The following is a 22,968-nucleotide window of genomic DNA, read 5'->3' on the forward strand; positions in this document are numbered from 1 at the left end:
TATAATATACATTATAGACTACATTACAGAGTGCACAGCTATATATATATATATATATAGGTTATACTTTATATATTGTACATTGGAGACGATCCCTCACATCTTCACGAGCCACAGGTTGTGCGTTTGGCTTGGTGAGGACGACATGTCGCTGGGTGGAGCTGTGCGCTGTCAGTGCGTGCTGGAGGGGGCGGGGGTTTTGTGGCGGTAGTTGGGCTAAGGGGGGGTGGTGGTGGTGGTGGTGGTGTAATGAGATTAGCACGTCTCTGTCTCTGCCCAGACAAGGCGCTGTTACCAAGTCCGCTAGTCCGGTGAGGATAAGTGCTAACGGCTATAGGGTCAGCATGGCCGCGCGGCTGCAGTTCGCGGAAAGGAGAGCTGGAAACACTGCAGAGTAGGAGAGACTTGCGCTTGTTTGCTTTCTGGACGGCGAGAAACTTCACTGGTGGTCAGCGCTGGGAGAACATGCACTGACCGTCCGTCCGTCCGTCCATCCGCTCCGCTGTGACGGGTTCACTGAAGCCGTCCATGGTCGCCTGAGTCCGGCCGGATCGTGTGTGCAGTTTCCCCGGGGTGGTCAGAGCGAGGGCTTTAGGTGAGTGCTGCCCGAGAGCCGTTCTTTCTGATCCAGCCTGAAGGAGGAGGAGGAGGAGGAGGAGGAGGAAGAGGAGGAGAAGGAGGAGAGGTGAACAGGTGGCTGAGGAAGAGCAGTGCTCGCACATCCTGCACAACTTTTCCTGATTTATGGTGTTAGGACAGAGTGCAGCACGCGCTCACTCTCTTCTCTCCTGATGGACTATTTGGTCAGATTGTTGGTCAGCGCTCTGGACTGGACTGACCTCCCAGTGTGAACCCAGAGACATCTGACTGCAGCTCTGTCTTTCTTTCAGTAATTCAGTCCTTCTGTCTTTCTCTCATTCTTTCACCCTTTTCCTTCTTTTCCATTCTCTCTTTTTGATGACCTTTTTGTTTCTTCCTCTTATCCGTTCTTTGTTTATTCCCCTTTGTCTTTCTCTCTTTGTTTGTTTCAGTCCTTCTCTCTTTGTCTCTTTTCTCTATGTTTCACAGTCAAATGAATGAACTCCGGAGCTCCTGGTAATCTCAGAAAAGACCCACGACTTTATAAAAAGTGTGTTTTATAAAGGAGTCAAGGACAGTCCACCGTGGCTTTGCAGAGCCTCCCTGGGCCCGGCAGGCTTTGTGTGTGAAGAGCATGGAGGAGGATGCTCATTATGCTGTGTTTGTTTGAGCGTGCATGTATGGAGAAGTTGGAGCTTGATGTTCTTGCCGTGTGTTTGTGTGGGCAGAACCTACTGAAATCCCTCGGACTCCTCTTTGCATCTTTAACAAAAGGCCTGGTTTAAAGCATCAAGGGGTTCAGTGACCTCCACATGTATTCAGAGACGGGTTTATTTGCGTCTGCTTTCTACAGGTGGCGTGAGGAGACCTCTCCGAGGTGCTACTTCGTTTTTAGCGCTGGCAATTCAGTGCTGGTCATTTCTTATCATCATCATACAGCAGAACAGCGACAAGTCCAAAACCTATGGATTTGCTGTTGCTGTTTCGTAGGACGTGAGATCATACCTTGTTTTTATACTCGTATTATTGGATCCTTAGTAAAGCTTTCTCAAAACCCTCTTGATTCGTCTGTAGAAGTGCTGAACTTTTGTCTGTGACCTAGTTCCTAATGCCACAGATGTGTGATTCTCTGCTCTGTATGGTAACGTGGGGTCTATATAAGTCCCTGCCACGTTAGAAGTGTTTCTGGACAGTGAGCGTAGACAAAGAGGTCATGCCATAAACAGCACCCACCCTGAGGATGTGCTAAGACGTTGCCTGCGGGCCGGCGCTCTGATTGATGTTGTGAGGATAAATGGACCACACAAGGACGTGATGGAGTAGCAGCAGGTGTACACAGACAAAAGAGCCAGCCGAGCTAGAGCTAGGGCCAAACTAGGGCCTCTGCTTTGCTGGATTAGACGCTGTGTGCAGTCTTTAACGTGTGGTAGGACAAGCTACTGTATCGAGGGCAGCAGAGATTTGCTTATTAGCCCTTGTGTTGTCTCCTAGCCCTGCAGGCCCAGCCCTGCTGCCCCCTCCCCACCTCCATTATCCCTTTGTATTATCAGCTGGCTGGATGCAGACATATGGCTTGCTGCCTTATCTAGGTTTGGAACATTGATTGAGCGGTTGTGAGAGCGGCGGGTGAGGCCGATTCACTGGGGGTGACGTCTCTGGTTTGGTTTCGCAGATGAGCTGGAGTCCGTAAACAAGGTGCGATTATTGTAGATGCTGTTTGGAACTAGGAACAGTCGATTTTTGCAGTTTTTACTTGCTATAAGCTTCAGCACTTACAGAGGCATTTGCATCTTACAGCAACAGCACTTACAGTTAACTGTTAACGGCAAGCGTAATGTAGCGCCGATCAGCCATAACAATAAAATCACTGATTAGTGAGGTGAAGAACATGGATTATCTGGTTATAATAACACCTGTCAAGGGTGGGATATACATTTTAGGCAAGCGTGAGAGTCTGAGCCACTTTGAAGAAGACCAAATTGTGATTGCTAGATGACTTGGTCAGAGCATCTCCACAACATTAACACTTACAGGATTTAAAGCATCTGTAGCTAATGTCCTGGTGCCAGATATCACAGGATACCTTTAGAGGTCTTGTGGAGTCCATTCCTCAAAGGGCTAGAGCTTGAGGGGGGAGGGGGGGCATACACAATATTTGGCAGGTGGTTTTAATGTTATGGCTCATAAATATGTGCACCCGTTATCAACGACCGCTGCTAAAATAGCCAAATTCACTAATCAGAAGAGGTGTCCACATACTTTTGGCAATGTATTCATTTCTCCATAGGGGTTATTGAGAATGACCTAAAAAATGAAAACTCCTCATGCATCTTGTGCATCAAGTGTTGTCCAGGCTTCACATTAGTTAGACAGAACTCATGTTTGTCTCAAGGTGCGGAAAGGTCTTTGGCTTGTCAAGACGTATCCTCCGTCAGAATGCATTTTTGTAACGAATGACACAAGCTTTCGTGGTCCGCAAACAGAAATTCTGGAACTGACCACACTTTGAAGTTTACATTAGTTCCAGTCTGGTTCAGATTTCCACACCTTCTGAACTGCCATAGCAGGGTTCCAATCTGGATCCCCTTTTCCCACCAGATCGGGGCCTCCGCTAAAACAAAGTGCCCACGCATGGAGCTGGGGGAATGAATTCAGCTGGTCAAAAACGTTCCACAAAGAACTCCACACCCAGAGTAGAATTGGGGACGCAGTGGGAATATCCCACTGGGCTTTACTGTGCGTCCCATTATCGAACATGCGGAGCGGAATGAAAGACCTATATGATAAATGTTTAGCGCTTGACTCCTGAAGATTTGTCACTGTCAGTTTTGTAACTTTAACACAACATGATTTGCATGCTGTGCAGAGCCATTTACAGCTGACTACACTATTAAACATTACTGAGGCTGGATGTAATTTCCTTTTTTTTTATTTATTGTTTTGCAAAAAGGACAAAATGTACATCTTACGTGCGTTTTAATGTTTTAAATAAAAAATTATTTAAAATACGTAAATGAAAAAAAATTATTAAATAAAACAATATTTAGGAACATTGGATGAAGCAGTCTGTTCATTTGAGAATAGTGTATCCATCACAGTTAACTACTTTATAGACATGTTATTTTATATAGACACTAAAGTGCTGTCTGACGTTTGCAAATATACATTTGAAGACTCTGATTAAAGACAAAAATGAAAGAAAGTGAAAGAAAGAAATATATATATTAAAATATATATAAATATTTCAATATTTAAAACATTTAAAAAAGATCTAAATGGAGATTTCTTTTTACATTATTTTATTTTCGTAACAACGACAATGTGTCCAGACCTCAGTTATTTATTTGTATCAATTACTATTCATTTTCACTTTTAGACACTAAACTTAATTTTTTTACTTAACTTAATTTAAAGTTAATTGACACCAAAATTGTGCCAGTCGATCCTCAAAATTTCAATATCAGTATCAGAAAAGAAAAAATGGTATCAGGCCATCTCTAACTTTGAAGCCTCTTACTTCTTACTAATAAGGTGAGTCAAGGCCATTGACAATTTGAAACTATAGTTATTAAATATAGATTAATATTTTAATTTATTTAAATATTTTTTTATAGATTAAATATAAATAAATAACTACATCTGTATGCAAATGTTTCAGTTTCCTTGATAACAGGAAGTTAGTAAGTGATCTTTAATTGATTGGCTTAGTCAGTCAGTACCCAGTAATCGATTGCTGGACTATCAGATTTCTATTGAGATGTGAAGGGAAAAGAGAGACACCAGAGGTTATGTCATCTTGGGAGAGCAAGTCCTTGCCACTTTATTTCTGTCAGTCATTTAGTCCTGTAATTGTACCTGTTGCAGTTAAGTACCAGCTAAACCAGCTATAGTCTGCCTTAATTAAGGTCTGCCTTAATTCACTAGTTAGTAGATTCAACATAATCAAATAAAACCTTTAGAAACAGTTAACTGTTAAATGTGTATTTTAAAGTCTTATAGAAAAGCTACTGGTATAGGTTCTCTTGGCATGGTTTGTTACTGTTCAGCGCATTAAGTACATTTGTATAATACATTGGAGGTGCAGCCAGTAGGCCTCATTCGCCAGTCTCTTCCTAAGAGTTTTCTGTAATTTCATTTCTTAAAAACGTCCTAATAAAAAGTCTAGGTCAGATTCATGATGTGTTTTTAAAGCACAAAATTGCTCACAGCTCTGCTCCCACTGTCCTCGTGAACCGAAGAAATCCTAAATAAGAAAACACCAGTCAGTGACAGAATCTTTGTGAAAACTGCATAAGTGGGTTTTAAGAAGCTGCCTGCATCAGATCCAAAACTCTGCCGCTGGCCTACAAAGCCAAGAACGGACCAGCCCCTCCATACTTGATGGCAATGGGCAAAAGCCGATCCGCACCTAGAGCCCTTCGAGCTTCAAGTACGGCTCGGCTCGACCTGCCATCCCTCAAAATCCGCGGAAGACAAGCGTCCAGGCTTTTTTCTGTCCTGGCACCAAAGTGGTGGAACGAACTTCCCCTGGGTGTCTGAACGGCAGAGGAGCTCACTGTCTTCAAACACAGACTGAAGACCCCCCCCCCCCCCCCCTTCCGAGAATACTTGGGCGAACAGTAGAGGTTGTGGTCACCTTATTGACTTGTGTTTACTTGAGTCTAAACTTAGAGGCATCTTTTAATTATTAGTCTATTCAAACTAGCTGAGGTTTTTTCTTGGGTAAATAGCAAAGCACTTTTGTAAGTCGCTCTTAGGAACGGTTGGTAAATAAGGCCTCATGTCTTTTTATGCCAGTCAGTGAGTAGTCTTTTCGTCTATCTACTAAACTAAATGTTGACGTATGGCTCAGAGTATCATGTTTTAGGAGCTGTTTGTTCTGGAGTTGAAAGTGGGACTATTGCAGGGAATTGTGAAGCCTCAGTCACGTCCAGCAGCAATCCTGAGGTCTCTTTATTTGTCGTATGGTCTGCCACAAGTGGGCCAGAGAGTTCACGAAAAATGTTTATCACTGGTCAGCATGCCACTCATTCATCTTTGACCTTCCTGGAACCTCGCGTGGACTTTTATGTACACCCATCTGTCTCATTATTTATTTTTTCCCATCACATTTCTCTGACTCAGTGTCCGTGTTTATCTTAATCCACGTACATCGGCATTCTCGAGTGGAGCAGAAATTTCGCCGTTCTGTCTGACCCCCGTGTTAAGCTTCTATTAAAGTGATTGGCTGTTGATCAACTACAGTGAAAATGTGTACAGTTGATTTTTTGCCAAAACATTTCTCCAGGGTTGCTTTTTTTTGCATTACCATGCTGGATATCAGCTTGCAAACATAAACCTCTTCTTTTTTTCTCTCCGTCCTGTGTTTATGATTTTATACAAAAAAGGTCTCAATAAACAGGCTGTATCTTATTTCCCTGGAGTTTGAACTTGAACTATGACCTCTTCTTTTATCCCTTAAAGCCTTGGGCTGAAAACATCGAGGGTGGTATCAAGCTGTGCCCTCCGACACTTAAACAGCCTGCAGGTTCATTTTCTACCATTCAGCATTCAGTTATTCGCAAAGGACATACTGGGCACCAATCCATACCACAGACGATTCTGAAGATCTCTCCCATACTTCTGGAAAGACAAATATATTCTTTTCCACGTTCTTCAGGACGAATATCCAAAATGTACAGTTATGTAAATGTCAAGTACAAACAGTACAAACTCATCCAAGGCCTAATACGGGGTCTGGTGCTGGTTGGAGACCACCCAGAGGAATTTCTAGTTCTAAAACCAGTGAAAAGGGAGAAGATTCAGAGAAATGAAGTCTGGGTCTACTTTTACACAGAGCTTTTACAAGTAGCTTGTTTCTTCTCCCTGGTTTTGGTGGGATTACGTGTGCCGTTGGCTGTTCTATCCATTGTGACGAAGACACTTGACTCTACCTCTTCTGGGAGTTCTTTAGGTTGGTCGCCCTTAAGGCTCATTTATGCTCAACGCCAAATACGGGTTCTGTGAAAGCTTATGGATACGGACAGAAAGTGTACAGTTATGTAAATGTCAGATAAAAACTGTACTAACCTATTTAGGCTCTGATACGGATTTTGGTTTTCAGTGGAGGTCACCCAGAGAAATGTCTTGTTCTAAAACCAGTAAAAATGAAGCAGATTAAGTAGGGATGCACCGATACCACTGCAGATTCCAAGTACCGATACTGACTCTGACTTAAATACTTGGCTATAAATCCTTTTATTTTTAGTGTTCCACGTTGTAGGTTGTACTATGAAAAAATAATATTTTTTAAATAATCTTTTTAATTTGTGTTTAAAATTCACATTTCAGAGCAGTGAAAAAGTTTAGAAACAAAAAGTGCTTATGCAGCAATTTCACATTCAAGTACATGTCTCTGTGTAAAAAGGTACTAAACATCAATGTCTGGCCTTTACACAAGCTGCTGAAACTCAACGTTTGGTTTCGGAACCAAAAAAAAAAAAAAAACGGCAAATGAAAACAAAAAGTGCCATAAATCTATAAATAAAATGTTTAATGGTTGTAACTATTTATGACTGGCTTTTACTGGTTGTTTAAATATTTATTTTTATACCAAAATATGCCAACAAAAATGTTCCAGAGCAAGTCCTTGCCACTTTATTTCTGTTGATCATTTAGTCCTGTAGTTGTATCTGTTGCAGTTAAGTACCAACTAAACCAGCTATAGTCCTGTCCAGGTCTGCCTTTATTTACTAGAACAACTCAAAACCCTTAGAAATGGCCTCCGACTCTGGCCTACGTAAAAAAAAAAGTAGGGTGTCAGTAAGCTTCATGGTATCGGTGCTGTTTATTGCCCACACTGATACTGTGTGTAAGTGCCAGTAACGGCACTGATACAGTATCAGTATCAGTGCAACACTAAAATTTAGGGCAATTCTAATCAAATTTTACTGGGTCTACTTCCCGGTGCTGCTGTTTTAGCTTGTTCTTCTACCTGGTTTTGGTGGGATTATGTGCGCCCGCCATTGGCTGTTCCGTCCATTGTGACCAAGACACTTGACTCTACCTCTTCTGGGAGTCCTGTAGTCCTTTCAGTCTGTTCTGTAAAGGTTTAAAGATATGGAGCGGTACCACTGGAAAATGTGGCGGCAGTGTAGCCAATAGTTCAAGCGAAATTTGGCGAAACTCTTGACAGAAAAGAAACTTATGGGGGAGCTTGTTTACACGGTTTACAGCTGTTTACACGGCTGCCACTTATGTCTTTATATTTGTAGCAAGCACATGATCCCGACCTCCTCCACCGACACCATGTTTGTTGTCGTTGGAATCTTTTGACTCTGAACTTCCCTCTAGTGGATGTATTGCTTAACATTCATGCCAGCGTAAAGGACACACATAAGTATGTGGACAGTGGCGGTTACAGCGTTCATGTAAATGAGCCTTTAAGGTTTGAGATTCCTCCCCACCCGAAGAGTTGCACACCTATAGAGTTGTCTCTTTTCCTTGGTGTCCTCTCTCTTAATTCCCTACTAGAGGGAACAGAGCCTTTTCTCTGAAACCATGAAGCTAGGCCAGAGCCACCTTCAGTGGCTCCAGTGCAGTCATCCATCTTCAAGCCTGTAGTGAAATCTCCAGTGATCTGGATGTCTCAGCAGGAATTGAGGTGCAACCATCAGTGTGCCACAAACGTGAGACCATTATGAAACCGTGGGCTTCTTCTAGCTCCAGGTTGCACACTCTCCTTCCTTCCTGCGCGTTGTCCTTGTTTCATGCAGTCACTTTCTTCCTCGCTCTCTTTCTCCGTCTTTTTTCGACAACTCTTTCTTCTTCCCACCACCAGCGAGGTTCCTGGCCATTGTGTTCCGTCATGGTGAAAGAATTTCTGAAGTGCTGGGAATTGAAGTGAATCCGGGATCATGCAAAGACCTTCACTGACCAATGAATTCCGAATCTAGTGGTGCTGCTTCCCTCGCACAAAAGCTAACAAAACCGAGCTAGTGGACGTCTATATCTATTGAAAGGGAAAGCCAGCGATGGCGCTTAGTCAAACTGAACTACAAAACGGGTCACAGCGTTTCAAAGAAGCATTGAAGGGGAGTTAGGCTTAATTCCCCGTTTATGGAGGCGTTATCCCAGCCTCTGATTCTTGAGTCAGTTGAGCGAGTCCAGGGATTTTTTCCCGTCCTCAGTCCAGCCATCTGTCCTAGGGCTGCCAAACCCGGCAGATTGAAGAGGCCAGGAGAGGAATTTCCCACATCTTTCCTCCGCTAAAGGGGTCTTGGAGGGGGACGGAGTGAGAGAAAGAGACCTATCTGTCTGAATGGGGGGTTTGATTTGGGCTGCTAGGAGGCCGGAGTTCTTGCATGGAAAAAGAAGGGGTTGGGGGGAGGTGGGGTGGGGGGGTTAGAGAAAAGCGAGAAAAAACAATGTTGCGAGAAAAGAAAGAACACAACAGCGAGCCTCGTTTTTGTGCGTTGGTCAGTGAATCGAGAGTCCGCTTCTACGCCCCTGCCTCTCTCTCTCACACACACACACATGCACACACACACACACTCTCTACAACCCTTGCTTCTATGAGTGCAGCTGCAAAGAAAGGCAATTAGCATTTCAGCCAGGCTCTACTGGCTATATCTGATGAAGTAATAAGCTTTATAATTTGCTTTTTTTTTCTCCTGCTCCAGGCCGCCATTGGAGAGGCTTGGTCTTGTTTAATCCTATGAAAGTACGTTTTCTTCTCCCTTCCTGACATTGTTTGCCACAATAGCTAATCAGTCATGGAGCTCTGTGGCCCCCAGGAGCATTGGCGATGTGAAATTCAATGGGATCCTTTTCTTGTGTTCTCTCTCCACAAATTGAGAGCAAAGAGAAGTCATTGTGTTTTCGGGAACAAGGATATGAGATGCCGTTGGCACAGGCCGAGCCGGGCAGAGAGCAAGCCTGGGACAGTAGCTTCAAAATATTTTCTTCTTCCGTTCCCTTTGCTCTTCAGCCAATCCGGGCTTGATTGGAATTCAGTTCTCAGAGAGGAGGTGAACCGCTCGGTTAGAAAGTACCACAAGACAATGTTGTTCATGCATTTCTAGGAGAGGACTTGTTCCCCGTTCCTTTCCTCCCTCCTTATGCCCCTCAGATGGAATGGCATCTGCTCCCACTCAAACCTCTCGGCACCCCTCATTTTTTTTTTAAACACACACAAGTGCACTCGCAAACACCATTTTTTTTTCACCCGTGCTCTAATTCTAGGTTCTCTACATCTTCCAAAAATACTGTTTTGGGCAGCGCTAGCCAAATTAGTGTCTAACCGAGCTTTCAAAAAATTCTCCTCTGGTTTAATGATGTATATTTTAGCTATAGTCACTTATTAAGTATCTTAATTTCCCTAGCCGCAAGATGTCCGGGACAGAGGCCGGCCTAAAAATACTTGAAGGCAACGCGAGTGGTAATTATTGGCTTCTGCGTCCTCCATACATGGCGACTGTGAAAGTTCCCAGAGCCCCCCCCCCCCTCCACCACCCCCGAAACAAGGCTGGTAACTGAGGCAACAGAGCATGTCATGAGAGGAAATGAAAGCATCTCACTCATGTTTGATATGCAAAGGTTTCTCTCCCAGTGAGCATGCAGTTCCTAGGCAAGTTGCATAGGTGGAATTCAAACCATGGACCTCAGGATTATAGTTCACTACCGTTGTTCAGTGGTTGATTTGTACTTTTGCATCCGTGTCCCGATGCTCTTATAAGTACAGACCATTTTCCTTTTTCCTCCCTTTGTTGTGGTCATTGGAAGCTTCAAGTCGCCAGTGATCTTGGTAACCTCAACAGACAGCCTTTGTCATGCTTACGGCCTGGTTATGCAGGTCTGTTTATCTCTCATCAATTTGTAATCAATGTGATGCGATAGCTGGGATGAGGGTGTTCAGCTACATTGGAATCGGTCAGACAGCATCTGATGGCCTGATGAGTCATCAAGGATCAGCTTTATCCAGCCTAACCTCGAAAGACCTTGTGAAAAGATTAACTACTGGAGACTCAAGCTAAGATGCAGTGTAGCACCCGGGTTACATTTGCACTGTTACATTTGATTTGATTAGATTTGGTCCTCAGGTGTCAGATTTGGCCATCATAACTTGGACAGACCTTGCTTATGGATTACCTTCCGTAGTCTCAAGCTGGATTCTATGCAGTACTGTTCCACCAGGACTATCTAATAATCATTACGTTTTATTTGTTGTCTGTCCAACCACCAATCTTCCAATCGGAGGCCTCAAAGATCAGCCTCATCAGTGTAATATTGAAAGACCTTGCTCATAAAGTGACCACTGCGGTCCCAAGTAGGGGCACAATGACTAATCGACTTAGTCTTGGGAACTAATTTAGTAGTCGATTAATTTGTGTCATCATCATATGTGGTTTTCATGCTAACAGGAACCACAGATTACAAGCCAAAGTTTAACCTCAATTCCCTCAATCTGGACACAAAGCTACAGTGCAAACATACACTGAGCAGCTGTTGCTTTATAAAGCAACATGGCCACACATCTACAGCAACATCACGCTGGTGTGTGAGTGGAGAGTAGAGTAGAGTACAGTCTGTGAGGCTTGGGAGTCTCAAATGGACACGTGCTGAGAGTAAAAACGGAGAAATCAAGTCCGGCAACCCAGAGGTGTTATGAATGAGGAGAGCAGTCACTGGTTGAAATACGAACGGATCAACATGTCTTTGTCTGTTTACGTGTAAAGTCACGCCCTTCAGCAAAATTAGCCAGTCAGCTTGATGGTTATGCCACAAGCGGAGGACGGTAGACGATACTGTCGCTCTGTCCAGACCATGTCAAAATAAAAGTCACTAATATAAATGAAGCAGCAACACAAAAATACTGTCAAATTGAAACTAAAATTCAGAAACTGAAGCTAGTCTCACATTTGTGTCTCTTTTTTTTTCTTACTGATCTGATTTACTTTTGCTATATTGTATTGATGGTTTTTATCTGGAAAACCTTTTGAAGCTTTATTGATTTTAATTTTTGAATAGGGTCACATAACAATTAATCTTTATTTTCTTCACTGATAGTATATATATATATATATATATATAGTATATATATATATATATATATATATATATATATATGATAAATATAGCTAGCTAACTTGTTTCAATAACTGACAGGTTATTCGACAATCAAAGTAGTCATTTGCTGCAGCCCTAGTCTCAAAAAAAGATCCTTTTGACGCTGTGTAGCAAGAGTTGTTTCACTTTGCTATCTAGTCTCTGATGAGCTATTTCCATGTTTGTTATGATCTGTTTGACCAGCCAATGGTTGACCAACCACCTGTTTAACCCGGTTTTCCGACTGAGAAAGAGCAGACGCCACTCTGATCACTTTCTTTGAATGAGTCTCACAAGGGTTTAGAGGTTTTTTAGCGAGTTCACTTCCACAGGCCCTTTTTTCGTGCTGTGATCTGTGTGAACGCCTGCTGCCAAAGCTTACCACAGCCTCATCAGACAGGTCTTTACAGAAGTAGAGAAACCATGAGACTAGGGCAAGCCTGTAATTTGGACTCTGCAAAACGCTGTCATTAAATCACATTCACAGCATTGCGTGATGAAAGATTCTGTTATTCTTCATGCCATTTGTTTTTTTTTGCAGAATGGTTGCTGTGTGAGAAAGTCAGGAATCCTTCCATGTGTGATGATGCTATTGAGCTACATTAGACGCATAGAGGAAACATGCCGTCTTACGTCGTCTTACGTCACACCACCAACACACTTTGACTGGAAGCGCACACATTCTCTAAAGAAGCCAAGGAGAGTGATCTTGCACCTCCTCCTTACAAACCGATCCTCACACACACACCTAATGACGTCAGGAGCTTCATCTTGCAGCATACACATTCCCGGTTGCTCAGCACTGGCTGTGAAGTCTTACTCACTGAATAATTCATGTGGAGACTACGGATCCTCCAGCACTGGCCCGGGGTAACCCAAGAGGTAGCCACTGCGCTACATGGCAAGCTCGTAACCATACACTCCGTCACATCTCCTGCCGGCCGATCCAGTGTAATTGCTTAAGTCTCAGTTACGTTACGCTCCTTGCTGCCATTTGAACCTGGTGCCAAGTCACCGAGAAGGGTCGTGAGGTCAAGGCATCGGCGGACTCCCTTCCTCTAAGTATCAGGGTGGCCACGTTTTTATAGCTAATAAATTCAGCACCCCCTAAAGCTGCCCAGATTGGAGTTTTTTTTTTCTTCTTCCCTGCAAACTTTGATCTGCTAATCCTGTGAATTAAGCAGCTTAATCACCATCAACAATAAAGTCTGCGGCCATTGTAATCAAGTTTCCTGGAATGGGCATGCAGGCGATTTTATTAGGGGCGGTAATTCCAGAGTGCTGCTACTGAATAAGAACGAAGATCTAAATCTTCAGAGACATTCAGCCATGGAAAGTGGAGGAGCTTAGGCCGATCCGAGTGGTTGCACATATGTGGCAGTGATCTGTTGGCTGTCGAGAGAGAGAGAGAGAGAGAGAGAGAGAGAGAGAGAGAGAGAAAGAGAGAGAGAGAAAGGCCTTTTTAAGCTTAAGCTAAGATGCATTTCATTCTATGTAGCAATCCTGTTCCATTACAACTATCTAGCCTAAACATCATTCCGATTTATTCTGTGGTCTGGACAACCACCGACCATCTAGTATGAGCCATCAGGCATCAGCTTTGGCAGAGTAACTTTGAAAGACCTTGTTTATGGATTAACCTTGCTCAAACATACAACCTTAAAAAAATTTGCTTTGAGGCTTCCCTATGCTAAAAAGTGATAGTTTGCCATATGATGTTTTGGAGCATGTAGCTTGCACTGCATTAATCCCTTAGATGCTTTATGCAAGCCTACATTTCCTTACATAATCATAATCAAGTAGTTTAAGTCATCGTTCAAATCAAAACATCATTTTTATAGGCCTCAAAATAGAACCTTGCTGGACTCCACAAGACACTGTATTCTAAACCAGTCATTTACCAAATAATTCACAGTAGTTTCTGCAATAGGATAAATAGCTGAATGAATAAACTGTGTCAAAGAGTATGTCAAAGAGGTTAATGGTTGGTGGGAAGCTAGCTTTCATTACCTTTTACCTTTCATTACATTTCATTACATTACTCACAGCTCCCAGTGCAAACTTGCAACCTGTCTAGACTGCTAGAACACTTGAAATTTAAGAGTTTTTGATAGGTTGTCACAGAGCATAATCCATGACTTGATACTCTTACCCATCTCAAACCCTTCTTTGACTGTTTGAGTCTTCACAGTTGCACAGTGCCAACCAATTAGGGTATAGTAAACAGCTCATGCCACCTGTCCCTCTTGCTATTGAGGAACAGAGAGCATCCTGACCTCAGTTGTTGGCAGAACCATCCCAGATGATTTGTGCATTGACACTGAGACATCTTCACAATAGACCGTCCTTGGTCAGTCAAAGAGCCTGGCTGCCAGGTTCTTGGCTGCTCCGTGGCCTCCTGGTCACTGATAAAGCGTTTGGTGTGACTCTGGCCAGCATGTCCTGTGGTGGGCTGGCAGAAGCTAAGGAGATCCTTGCAGTGTCTTTCATTATCAGTGTCAAGAGGCTTTGGAGAAGTTCCCAACGTGACCTCTCTGATGAATGATAGCCTGGGTCTCTCTGAGGTCCCCCTGCACAGGGCCTGGCACAAGAGGAACAATCAGGAAAGTGGCATGAGTAAAACTTTTTTTGATGATGTGGAAATGTGGCATGATGAAGACTGCTTACCATTAGGAACATTAGAAGCACTGGTTAAACTGATATGGTTTTAAACTACCTTCCTATCGTACCTGTCTTTATTTAGGACAGTGAGTACACATAAAATAGTTAGGTAACACTTCAGTGTAGAGGGATTGTGAAACCATTATAATGATCTCTTAATTCTTAAGGTGGAACCTGGTCATTTCTTGCTGCCCATTGTAACTCGATTAGGCGAGAACTGTTGTGTGCTTGGATCATAAGCATCACAGGTTATGCATGCTTTATGTCTTCTGTCTTGGATAGAAATTGTGGATATGAAATGTGAGCCTGCCAGAAAATAACCTAGAAATGTCCCTCTGTGTACACTATTAACAACAAATTATGTAATTAATTAAATAATAATAAATGTATATTATTAATACAGACAATTTAAATGGTGAAAGGATTAAGTAATAGATTGATTGGTATTCTGTAGTTGTGATCGAGGATTTATTAGATGGTGGTAAATGGTAACAAGTAGTCTAGAACAAAGAATTGGTGCAGTATAGTAGTTTTCCATTGGTGCTTCCATGTGTATGAGAAAGCGAGGAAGTTCCCAGCTCTAGGGGAGATCCACGGCTGAATAGGAGGCTTTCCCCTACACTGTCCATGCTTTGTCCCCTACACCCCATGGTCCGACCAGCCGGCAGCCGCTAATCCTGTTTTGATAGCTTTCACAACACCCCCTCAGCGCTGAGGCTGCTGTGCCTGCCACTCGTCATAAACTGACATGCACAATATAGACAGTACGTCATTATATTATACATTGTAATATATTAAAATCACTTTGACCATCATGACGAAGGTGGCTGACCAGCATGACCATGTTGGTTGACCAACTTGACTATCATGGCCATGTTGGTTGACCATCATGGCGAAGGTGGCTGACCAGCATGACCATGTTGGTTGACCAACTTGACTATCATGGCCATGTTGGTTGAACAGCATAACCATACTGGTTGACCAGCATGACCAAGCTGCCTGACCAGCATGAACAGCATGACTATCATGGCCATGCTGGAGGACCATCATGACGAAGGTGGCTGACCAGCATGACCATCATTACCATGTTGATTGACCAGCATGATCATACTGGTTGACCATCATGACCTAGGTGGTTGACCAGCATGATCATGGCCATGCTGGTTGCACATAATGACGAAGGTGGCTGACCAGCATGACCTTCATGATCATGTTGGTTGACCAACTTGACTATGATTGACCAGCATAACCATACTGGTTGACCAGCATGACAAAGCTGCTTGACCAGCATGAACAGCATGACTATCATGGCCATGCTGATTGACCAGCATGACCATACTGATTGACCATCATGACCAAGGTGGTTAACCATCATGGTCATGGCCATGCTGGTTGACCATCATGACAAAGATATTGACCAACATGACCACCCTGACCGTGTTGGTTCACTAGCTTGACTCTCATGGCCGTGCTGGTTGATCATCATGACTAGACTGGTTGCCCAGCTTGACCAGCCTGATTATTTTTATGATTATGCTCAACTCCTCAATGACTGGCTTGGGCGAGTTGCTCATGCTGACGGTTCTAATCCCTCAAAATCACATAACTTTGACCATTAAGGACCAGTTTAGACCATCTAAAAACCTGCTACCGGCAAAACCTGGTCAAGCTGGATTTTTTAGCCGGGTACAGGAATGTCTAAAAAAGTGCATCTGCTTTTGCTTCTGGATGGGCTTACTATCAGTGATATTCCTGGAAGCATCAACAGATGCACTTACAGAGTACAGTACAGAGAGCTCGCCCACTACACAACCTCGGTTATTTTCCATACAGGCCTAAACCCAGTTCTACAATATCAGTGTTACAAAGACTGTTATTTGGATTAACTGCCAATACACTACGTAGCCTTATACTTTAAAAATAAGCTTTCCTGATTGGTTTTTGGCTTAAATTTACAGTTCTAGGTGTCCGTTCAACTGTACTAATTGTTCTCATTAAACTAAATGGTTCTTTAAATAAAGGTCTTCAGGGAACTACACATGGTTCTTCTATAGCATCGCTCCGAGGACCTGTTGAGGCTGTTTATATATGTACAACACTCTCTGAAACACGTGTTCCTCGCCATCTCTTCTATCACTTACTCAGTGTTTTTCTCTCGTACACTCGTACACACACACATGCACACACCGGTCATATTGCGCTAAAACATCAGCAAATCTTGTCCGTGCTCGTGGCGGCTGCTCCTTCATTCTCTCTTACAATGGAAGTCCTCCGCAAGCTCCCGAGCTCAGCCTGACTCTACAGAAAAGAACTCTCCGCTAATCTAGCGTGGCACCTTGATTGATGAAGCCCCCTCTGCTCCGAACACCCTCGCGGCCCAAAATAACCCCAAATGATCTACCAGCAATGGAACATATGAAGAAGTAGATCCTTCCAAGCTTCCAACTTTCCTAAGCAATCTCCCCTTCTGGTGAAAAAAAATAATAATTAAGAAAGAAAACAAAAATGACTTCATTCCGTGTATTTCTCAACCCTGTAATTTAGTGCAAACATACAGGAAAAAAATAGGAATGGTGCAAAAAAAAAAAAAAAAAAAAAAAAAAAGGACACATGTGGTCATCTGTACCAAACGGAGCGCATGACCAAGGAGATGCCCACAAATCGTCACGAACACGCCCATACTTTGTTTGTTTTGTTAGCCATGACAACTGCTCATGGGCTAGCAAATGTTCAAATGAGAGAGAGAGAGAGAGAGAGAGAGAGAGAGAGAAAGCTCCTCATTTGTCCCCGGCCTGATGTAAAACACACACACACACACACACACACACACACACACACACACTCTCACTCACTGGCACATCAGGGAGCTATCAGCATCATCTTCACAAACAAGCACACGTGGTAAACATGCTGACTACTGTACACACTCTGCAACCCACCTTCGAACACCAGGTCCATTATTTTTTTTTTTCCCATCAAAGAAAACCAGAAAGAGGCCTTGATGTAAGCCCAGCTATGACCAGATCTTCCCTTAACGCTTGGTGGAACTCAGAAGCCGTTAGGATCAGCTTGCGAGAGCGGGGAGATGATGGTTATAACACTCCAGTGTTTTTTTTTTTTTTTTTTTAGCAATTGCTTAAAGTCTTGAAACGATGCCTAAAATTCTATTACAAACTTGATTTATGGCTCCCTGCTGCTGCACGGACAGATGTTTTCTACTATAACTGCCAACTCTCAAGATAATCAGATTCTCAGTGAAGTGATTGCAGCAGAATCTGTTTGGTATCTCTCTTGTAAGTTCGGGATTCCGCTTGCTATATTAGATCTTGCCATCAGCAGCCAGAGTCAGAGAGAGCACAATTAGCCTAGCCCTCGCTTTATCCCCACGTCACTCTTAGTATGATGTTGATGTAAAATCAAGGGTAATAATGGGGAGTAGCAGACTCTACTCCTCTCCGAAGGCCTTACACTAGATTTTGGAACATTGCTGTGAAGATTTGATGGCATTCGACCATGAGCACATTAGTGAGGTCAGGTACTGATGATGGATGGAGCCCATCCATGCCAGGTATTGGCTGGAGCCCAGTGCTGCGGGGCTTTATATCCCTCTGTCTACCGGATGGCGTTGTGCATGGTGACCTTTGACTCCAGAGCATTGTTATCTAATGTTGCCCTATTTCTGGCATGGTGGCACCACAGGTAAGGTGTGTGCTGCACAACTCCAGAGGCCTGGGGTTGTGTGTTTGATCCATGCTCTGGTGTCTGGTCAGTAAGGTTTGGGGTGTCCTCCCTGGCGTCCGCAGTTGTCTCTGGTTTCCTCCCACCTCCCAAAGACACATATGGTAGATGAATTGACTATACTAAATGACCCCATAGGTGTGAGTGGATGAGTGCTTGGGTGTGTGTGGCACCCTGTCCAGAAGATACTCCTAGCTTGTGTTCAATGATTCCAGAGTTGGGGCCCTCCTGATCAGATAAAAAAAATGGCTTAATGAAAGAATGTGACCCTGTGTATATGTCCGAATGTTTGTGGACTCCCCTTCTTTAATGCATTCAGCTACTTTAGGTTGCACCCATTGCTGGCACTGATGTATAAATGCATGTACGCACACAGCTTGTCTAGTCCATGTAGAGAAGTACTGGCCATAGAATAGGACTATTTCTCTGTTTACAAATTTTCACAGGAGACGAGAGGAAGGAGACAGACAGTCAGCCTTATTGATGCCAGTTTCTCCTCTCGAGCTTGGTGTGTCTCGCAGCTCTCAGTTTGAACTTTTCTGTCTGTGTGTCGTCTCTGCAGGAATGCCAGGGCTCCTGGCTCTAGCTGGCTTGCTCCTGGTGCTCCTGATACCCAGTGCCAGGCCGGAGTCGGCGGAGCTGAGGTTCCAGGGGCAGACAGAGTTTGTGGTGAACGAGAGTAGCAGAGCTATAGTGCGGCTGGTGGTGGAGAGGGTGGGAGACCCCATCAACGTCACCGCTCTTGTGCTGGTAAGCTCTTCGAATGCCTCTTGTCGACTCATGAGGTACCAGCCAGTTCAGTTCATTTCTGTTCATCATGCTTAAAGGATAATCCACTTTCCTGCATAAATAAGTCAAAGTTACAGATACAAATATATATATATGTAGGTTCACTAATTGTTTAAGATAACAAACAGAAAGGCTAAATTTGTGGTTCCTATCTCCACCACTGTGAAGAACTCAATTAAGCTCATTATGAAGAGCCATTAGGTTTTTCTACAATGAACCATTTCACAATCCGAACAGTAGCATAAGTTACAGATCCCAAGATCAAGCCTAAAAAGCACAGTGTAACAAATAGTGGTAGACCACGGTACCACAGTCACACTTTTGTACATATCTGATTAAATGCATGATTTTTTATTTACTGATTTGTTCTTTAATGCTTTCATTTGTTGCTCAGGTGCATATGAAGAGTAGAACCATGAGTAGAAGTACATAAAAAAATGTAAATAAGTATTAAAGGAAGATTAGCTGATTTTGTAGCAACCAGTAGTGTAAGCTAGTTTAAAAATCCCACCCTCTACCTTCAGCCCTTCAGTCCAAAGCCACTCCCCAATACATACCAGAGGCGGCTGTCCTCTGTGTGTCCCATCGGACCTTTCTAGACGTGGTTTGCAGTTGGCTAGCTGAAGAGACCGCAGCTGGGTTCATTTTTAACTAGCACCACGCGTGGATACTGGCAGCAGAACTTCCTGCGGTTGGACCTTCTTCCATCTCTGATTGATCTAGCGTTCGCTTTTAGCCTTTAGAACCTCATTTCCATGTAGTCCTGAAGAAGCGGCCATTATCTTTAGACTCAAAATGCTTTCGTTAGTGAGCTGGATGTATAAAATTTTGGGGGCCTTCAGCCCTCATGGCAAAACCACTCCCAAAAACACATGAATGCACATGGCTTGACCAGTCACAGAGAAAGCATAGGAGAAGGATCCAGGACACAGTGGGCAGGAGGGCTCGTAAATGTCATGCTTCAAACCCGTGGAAGTAGAAGAATCTTTCATAACTGCAAATAAACACAAATATACATAACATTAAAAAACAAAATCCACCAGTGTTTCTGAAAATCTGTCCGTCAACATAAGTCAAACAGACCCTAAAACACTAGCATGAGCATGTTTAATGTCAAGCATAAAAAAAACAGCCCACAAAGATGCCAGTAACTGCCAGATGCAGCTTGAAGCCTCTCCAAATATAAGTACATTTTCATAACACAGATATTCCTCCTGGTTTATGGTATTGCGACAGCCCATAAGAGCTGCATAGCATAGGCTAGCCTAGCCAAACCCAGTGTAACATGGTCTAGCCCAGCCCAGCCTAACCTAACCTTGCCTAGTGGAGCCAAATCTGGCCTAGCTCAGAATTGTAATTATTTTTGTATTTATTATTCCCAAGTCTTACCAGGCACAGCTGTCCACTGTGTCCAATCTGACCTAGCTGGCTGTAGCTGTAGCTGGGTTTGTTTTTAGCCTAGCACCTGCTTGCTTCAGAGGTTTCTACGCATAGATACTGGCAGCAGCGCTTCCTGCAGTTGGACCTTCTTCCTTCTATGATGGGCCTAGCATTCGCTTTTAGCCTTTTTAACCTCATTTTAGCCTCATATGGTCCTGAAGAAGTATTTGTATGTTTAGACTCAAAACGCTTAGATAACAATTTTGGGGGTTTGGCATGGGCCTATTTCAGGCTTGTTAGAGGTCACTGTATGCCACGTTCATGTAGCAAGCTCTGTTTATTCAGTTATAACAGACAACCCTAGTTTTCCATTCTGGGGCTCCTTTAAGCTGCTTTATCATGGTATATTTAGGCCTAAATGAGGAAAGAAATATATATTATTTTCTATATCAGCTCTTTTCTATGGGTTTCGTAGGGAGGTACTGAAAAAAGAATGGTCTTGCACCATCTGTAGTTCATCTCTACAAACATAAACCTTGTGAAGACTGTTGACAGAAGGACATACTGTATCAGCAGCTCTTTGTGATGACATTGACTTTGTTGACATGACTGAGTGCTAACAATTAGCCTCCAGCTCGATGTGAGACATCGCCCAGCATCACTGAACTGTGCTAGCCAGATGTGCAGTAACAGCAGGGAAATCGCTAACTCATCGCCATGCACATCTGCGCACGATTAGCGTAGCAGGCTTGCAGTGCCTACTGCTCAACAGGGAGCGCTAACTGTCACGCTACAAGTTGCAGTGGTGTTCTTCAGTCGAACGACCCCCATAGTGGCACAAAGGGAAGATCTATAGCCTTTTTTTTGTTGTGGCTTTTAGTGGGTGGCATAAATGCAAGTGGTACCGGTGCTAATGGTGGGTAATTGTCAACCAGACGGGTTGAGACAGAGTGTCAGACAGTAACATGAATCGCTGTTATGCTGTTTGCCTTAAATAAAATATTGTGAAAATTGGTTTAATTGGACAGGATTTCTTAAATATTTATAGAAAATCGCAGATGATTTTAGAGTGAAGTTATGGTACAGTACCAGGCATAAATTTGGACACACCTACTTATGGAATAGAAATGTGAAATTTTTATTTTTAATATTTCTGACTAAAATGGTCAACATCAAAACTGGAAAATATTATTATAAATTATGCAGTGACCAGAAAGTGTTTGACATGCTCATATGATCTGATATTATGCTAATATCATAGGCCTTATGTTTTCAGTGAGACATAAGGGAGTTTTTGTCAGCTTCAGATAACATTAATACAATTTTTAATTGATAACCATCTCAACTAAATACAATACTAGATGTTTGGTCTCACAATACTAGTGTAGTTTATTTCCTAAAGATTATCGACAGAAATTAATTTGTAATGAACAGTCTGGTGAAACTCTAAGCCCTAACCCTAATCTTAAAAGGATTCTCAACAGTGTTAGGGTTGGGATTAGGACCAGGATGAAGATTAGGCTAGTTTTGAGGGATAAGTGAAAGTGAATCGATTTGTTCAGTAGAATTGTTTAAGTTTTTCAAGCCCAAGAGTCTAAAACCCAGCTTGTTTTGGCCTGACCGGTGCAGATGACTTTAAAACCTGAACCTGCTACTCGAACAAAGCTGTGAAACCTGTAACCCCATGCTGTGTCGCTTCCCCTGTCAGACTTTGGTTCTAGGGATAGTGGTCTCTGAATGTAGTACAATCAGATTGTACATTACAGTTTAACTGGGCGTCATGACGAATTTCCAACATGCAGAAAAGCCTTGTTGGCTAAAAATGACCTGTTATTGTTTCATTTGGAAGTACGTTTATGCATACACACCAGCTTCACTATGTCTGTTTGCCTAAGAAACACATTTCTAGGCATTTAAGCATAAGTCTTCAGATCACACTGTCTTCAAGATGATGAAAAACAGTCAGTCCATTCAATCCATTGTGTTCAAATGGGGCTCTGTATTCATTTATTTACAGTGTGCGACTGCAACTGTGTTCAATCATGTCTAATCTGTTTGTCCGCACTGCTTGTAGATGCTTACCGAAACCCTGAACCCTGAATAATGAATGGATCTTTGATGAAATAGGATGTGACAGTAGTTAAACTGTGGTTTGTGGTGATGCAGCTGCAGGGTGAGGACACTGGAGACTTTGAGGCCACCACCGCAGCTGCTTTCCTCCTATCCTCCGAGTCCAGCAAAACCATCTTCATCGCAGTCAAGGATGATGACCTACCTGAGGCAGACGAGACCTTTGTGTTCAACCTTCGCCTCCAGGTAACATCAGAGCATTTGTTACATGATGTTACATGATGACAGATTTGGCACAGTGTTTTTTTCCGATAGTGATAGGAAACACAGTAGCACACACACACACACACACACAGATTCTTCAGAAGAACCTTCATATTTAAGAGTATACTGTCTCCCAAAGTCTAAATGTGAAACTTCTCATACACTTTATGGACAAAAGTATTGGGACACCTGCTCATTTACTGTTCCAGTTTATCCTGCTTTTGTTGGAGTAACTGTCTATCGATATACTTTGTGATATATAAAATCATAACCTACGTATTGTGATACATATCCGATCTGCAGCTTCTTGCCAATACATAGCTCTAGTTTTCAGACAGTCAGTATCAGAAAAAGAAGTCGTCTCTGTATTGTATCAAGCTTTGTGAATCGCCACACCTCTAG

At 43.0% G+C, this 22,968-nt stretch overlaps 1 protein-coding gene across 3 annotated transcripts in view; it reads left to right on the forward strand.

Annotated features, from left to right (window-relative positions):
* Positions 1 to 281: 281 nt before the first annotated feature.
* The window catches only part of adgrv1 (adhesion G protein-coupled receptor V1), a 187,865-nt gene continuing 165,178 nt past the window's right edge, over positions 282 to 22,968 (forward strand). For all 3 annotated transcript variants that reach the window (XM_072664705.1, XM_072664706.1, XM_072664707.1), the window contains exons 1-3: positions 282 to 595; positions 18,626 to 18,813; positions 22,399 to 22,548. In XM_072664705.1, the coding sequence (XP_072520806.1) occupies positions 18,628 to 18,813; positions 22,399 to 22,548 (336 nt within the window). In that variant the 5' untranslated portion in view covers positions 282 to 595; positions 18,626 to 18,627. The remainder of the gene's footprint in view (positions 596 to 18,625; positions 18,814 to 22,398; positions 22,549 to 22,968) is intronic.

Source organism: Salminus brasiliensis, chromosome 20, assembly GCF_030463535.1.
Source record: "Salminus brasiliensis chromosome 20, fSalBra1.hap2, whole genome shotgun sequence".
Lineage (NCBI taxonomy): Eukaryota > Metazoa > Chordata > Actinopteri > Characiformes > Bryconidae > Salminus > Salminus brasiliensis.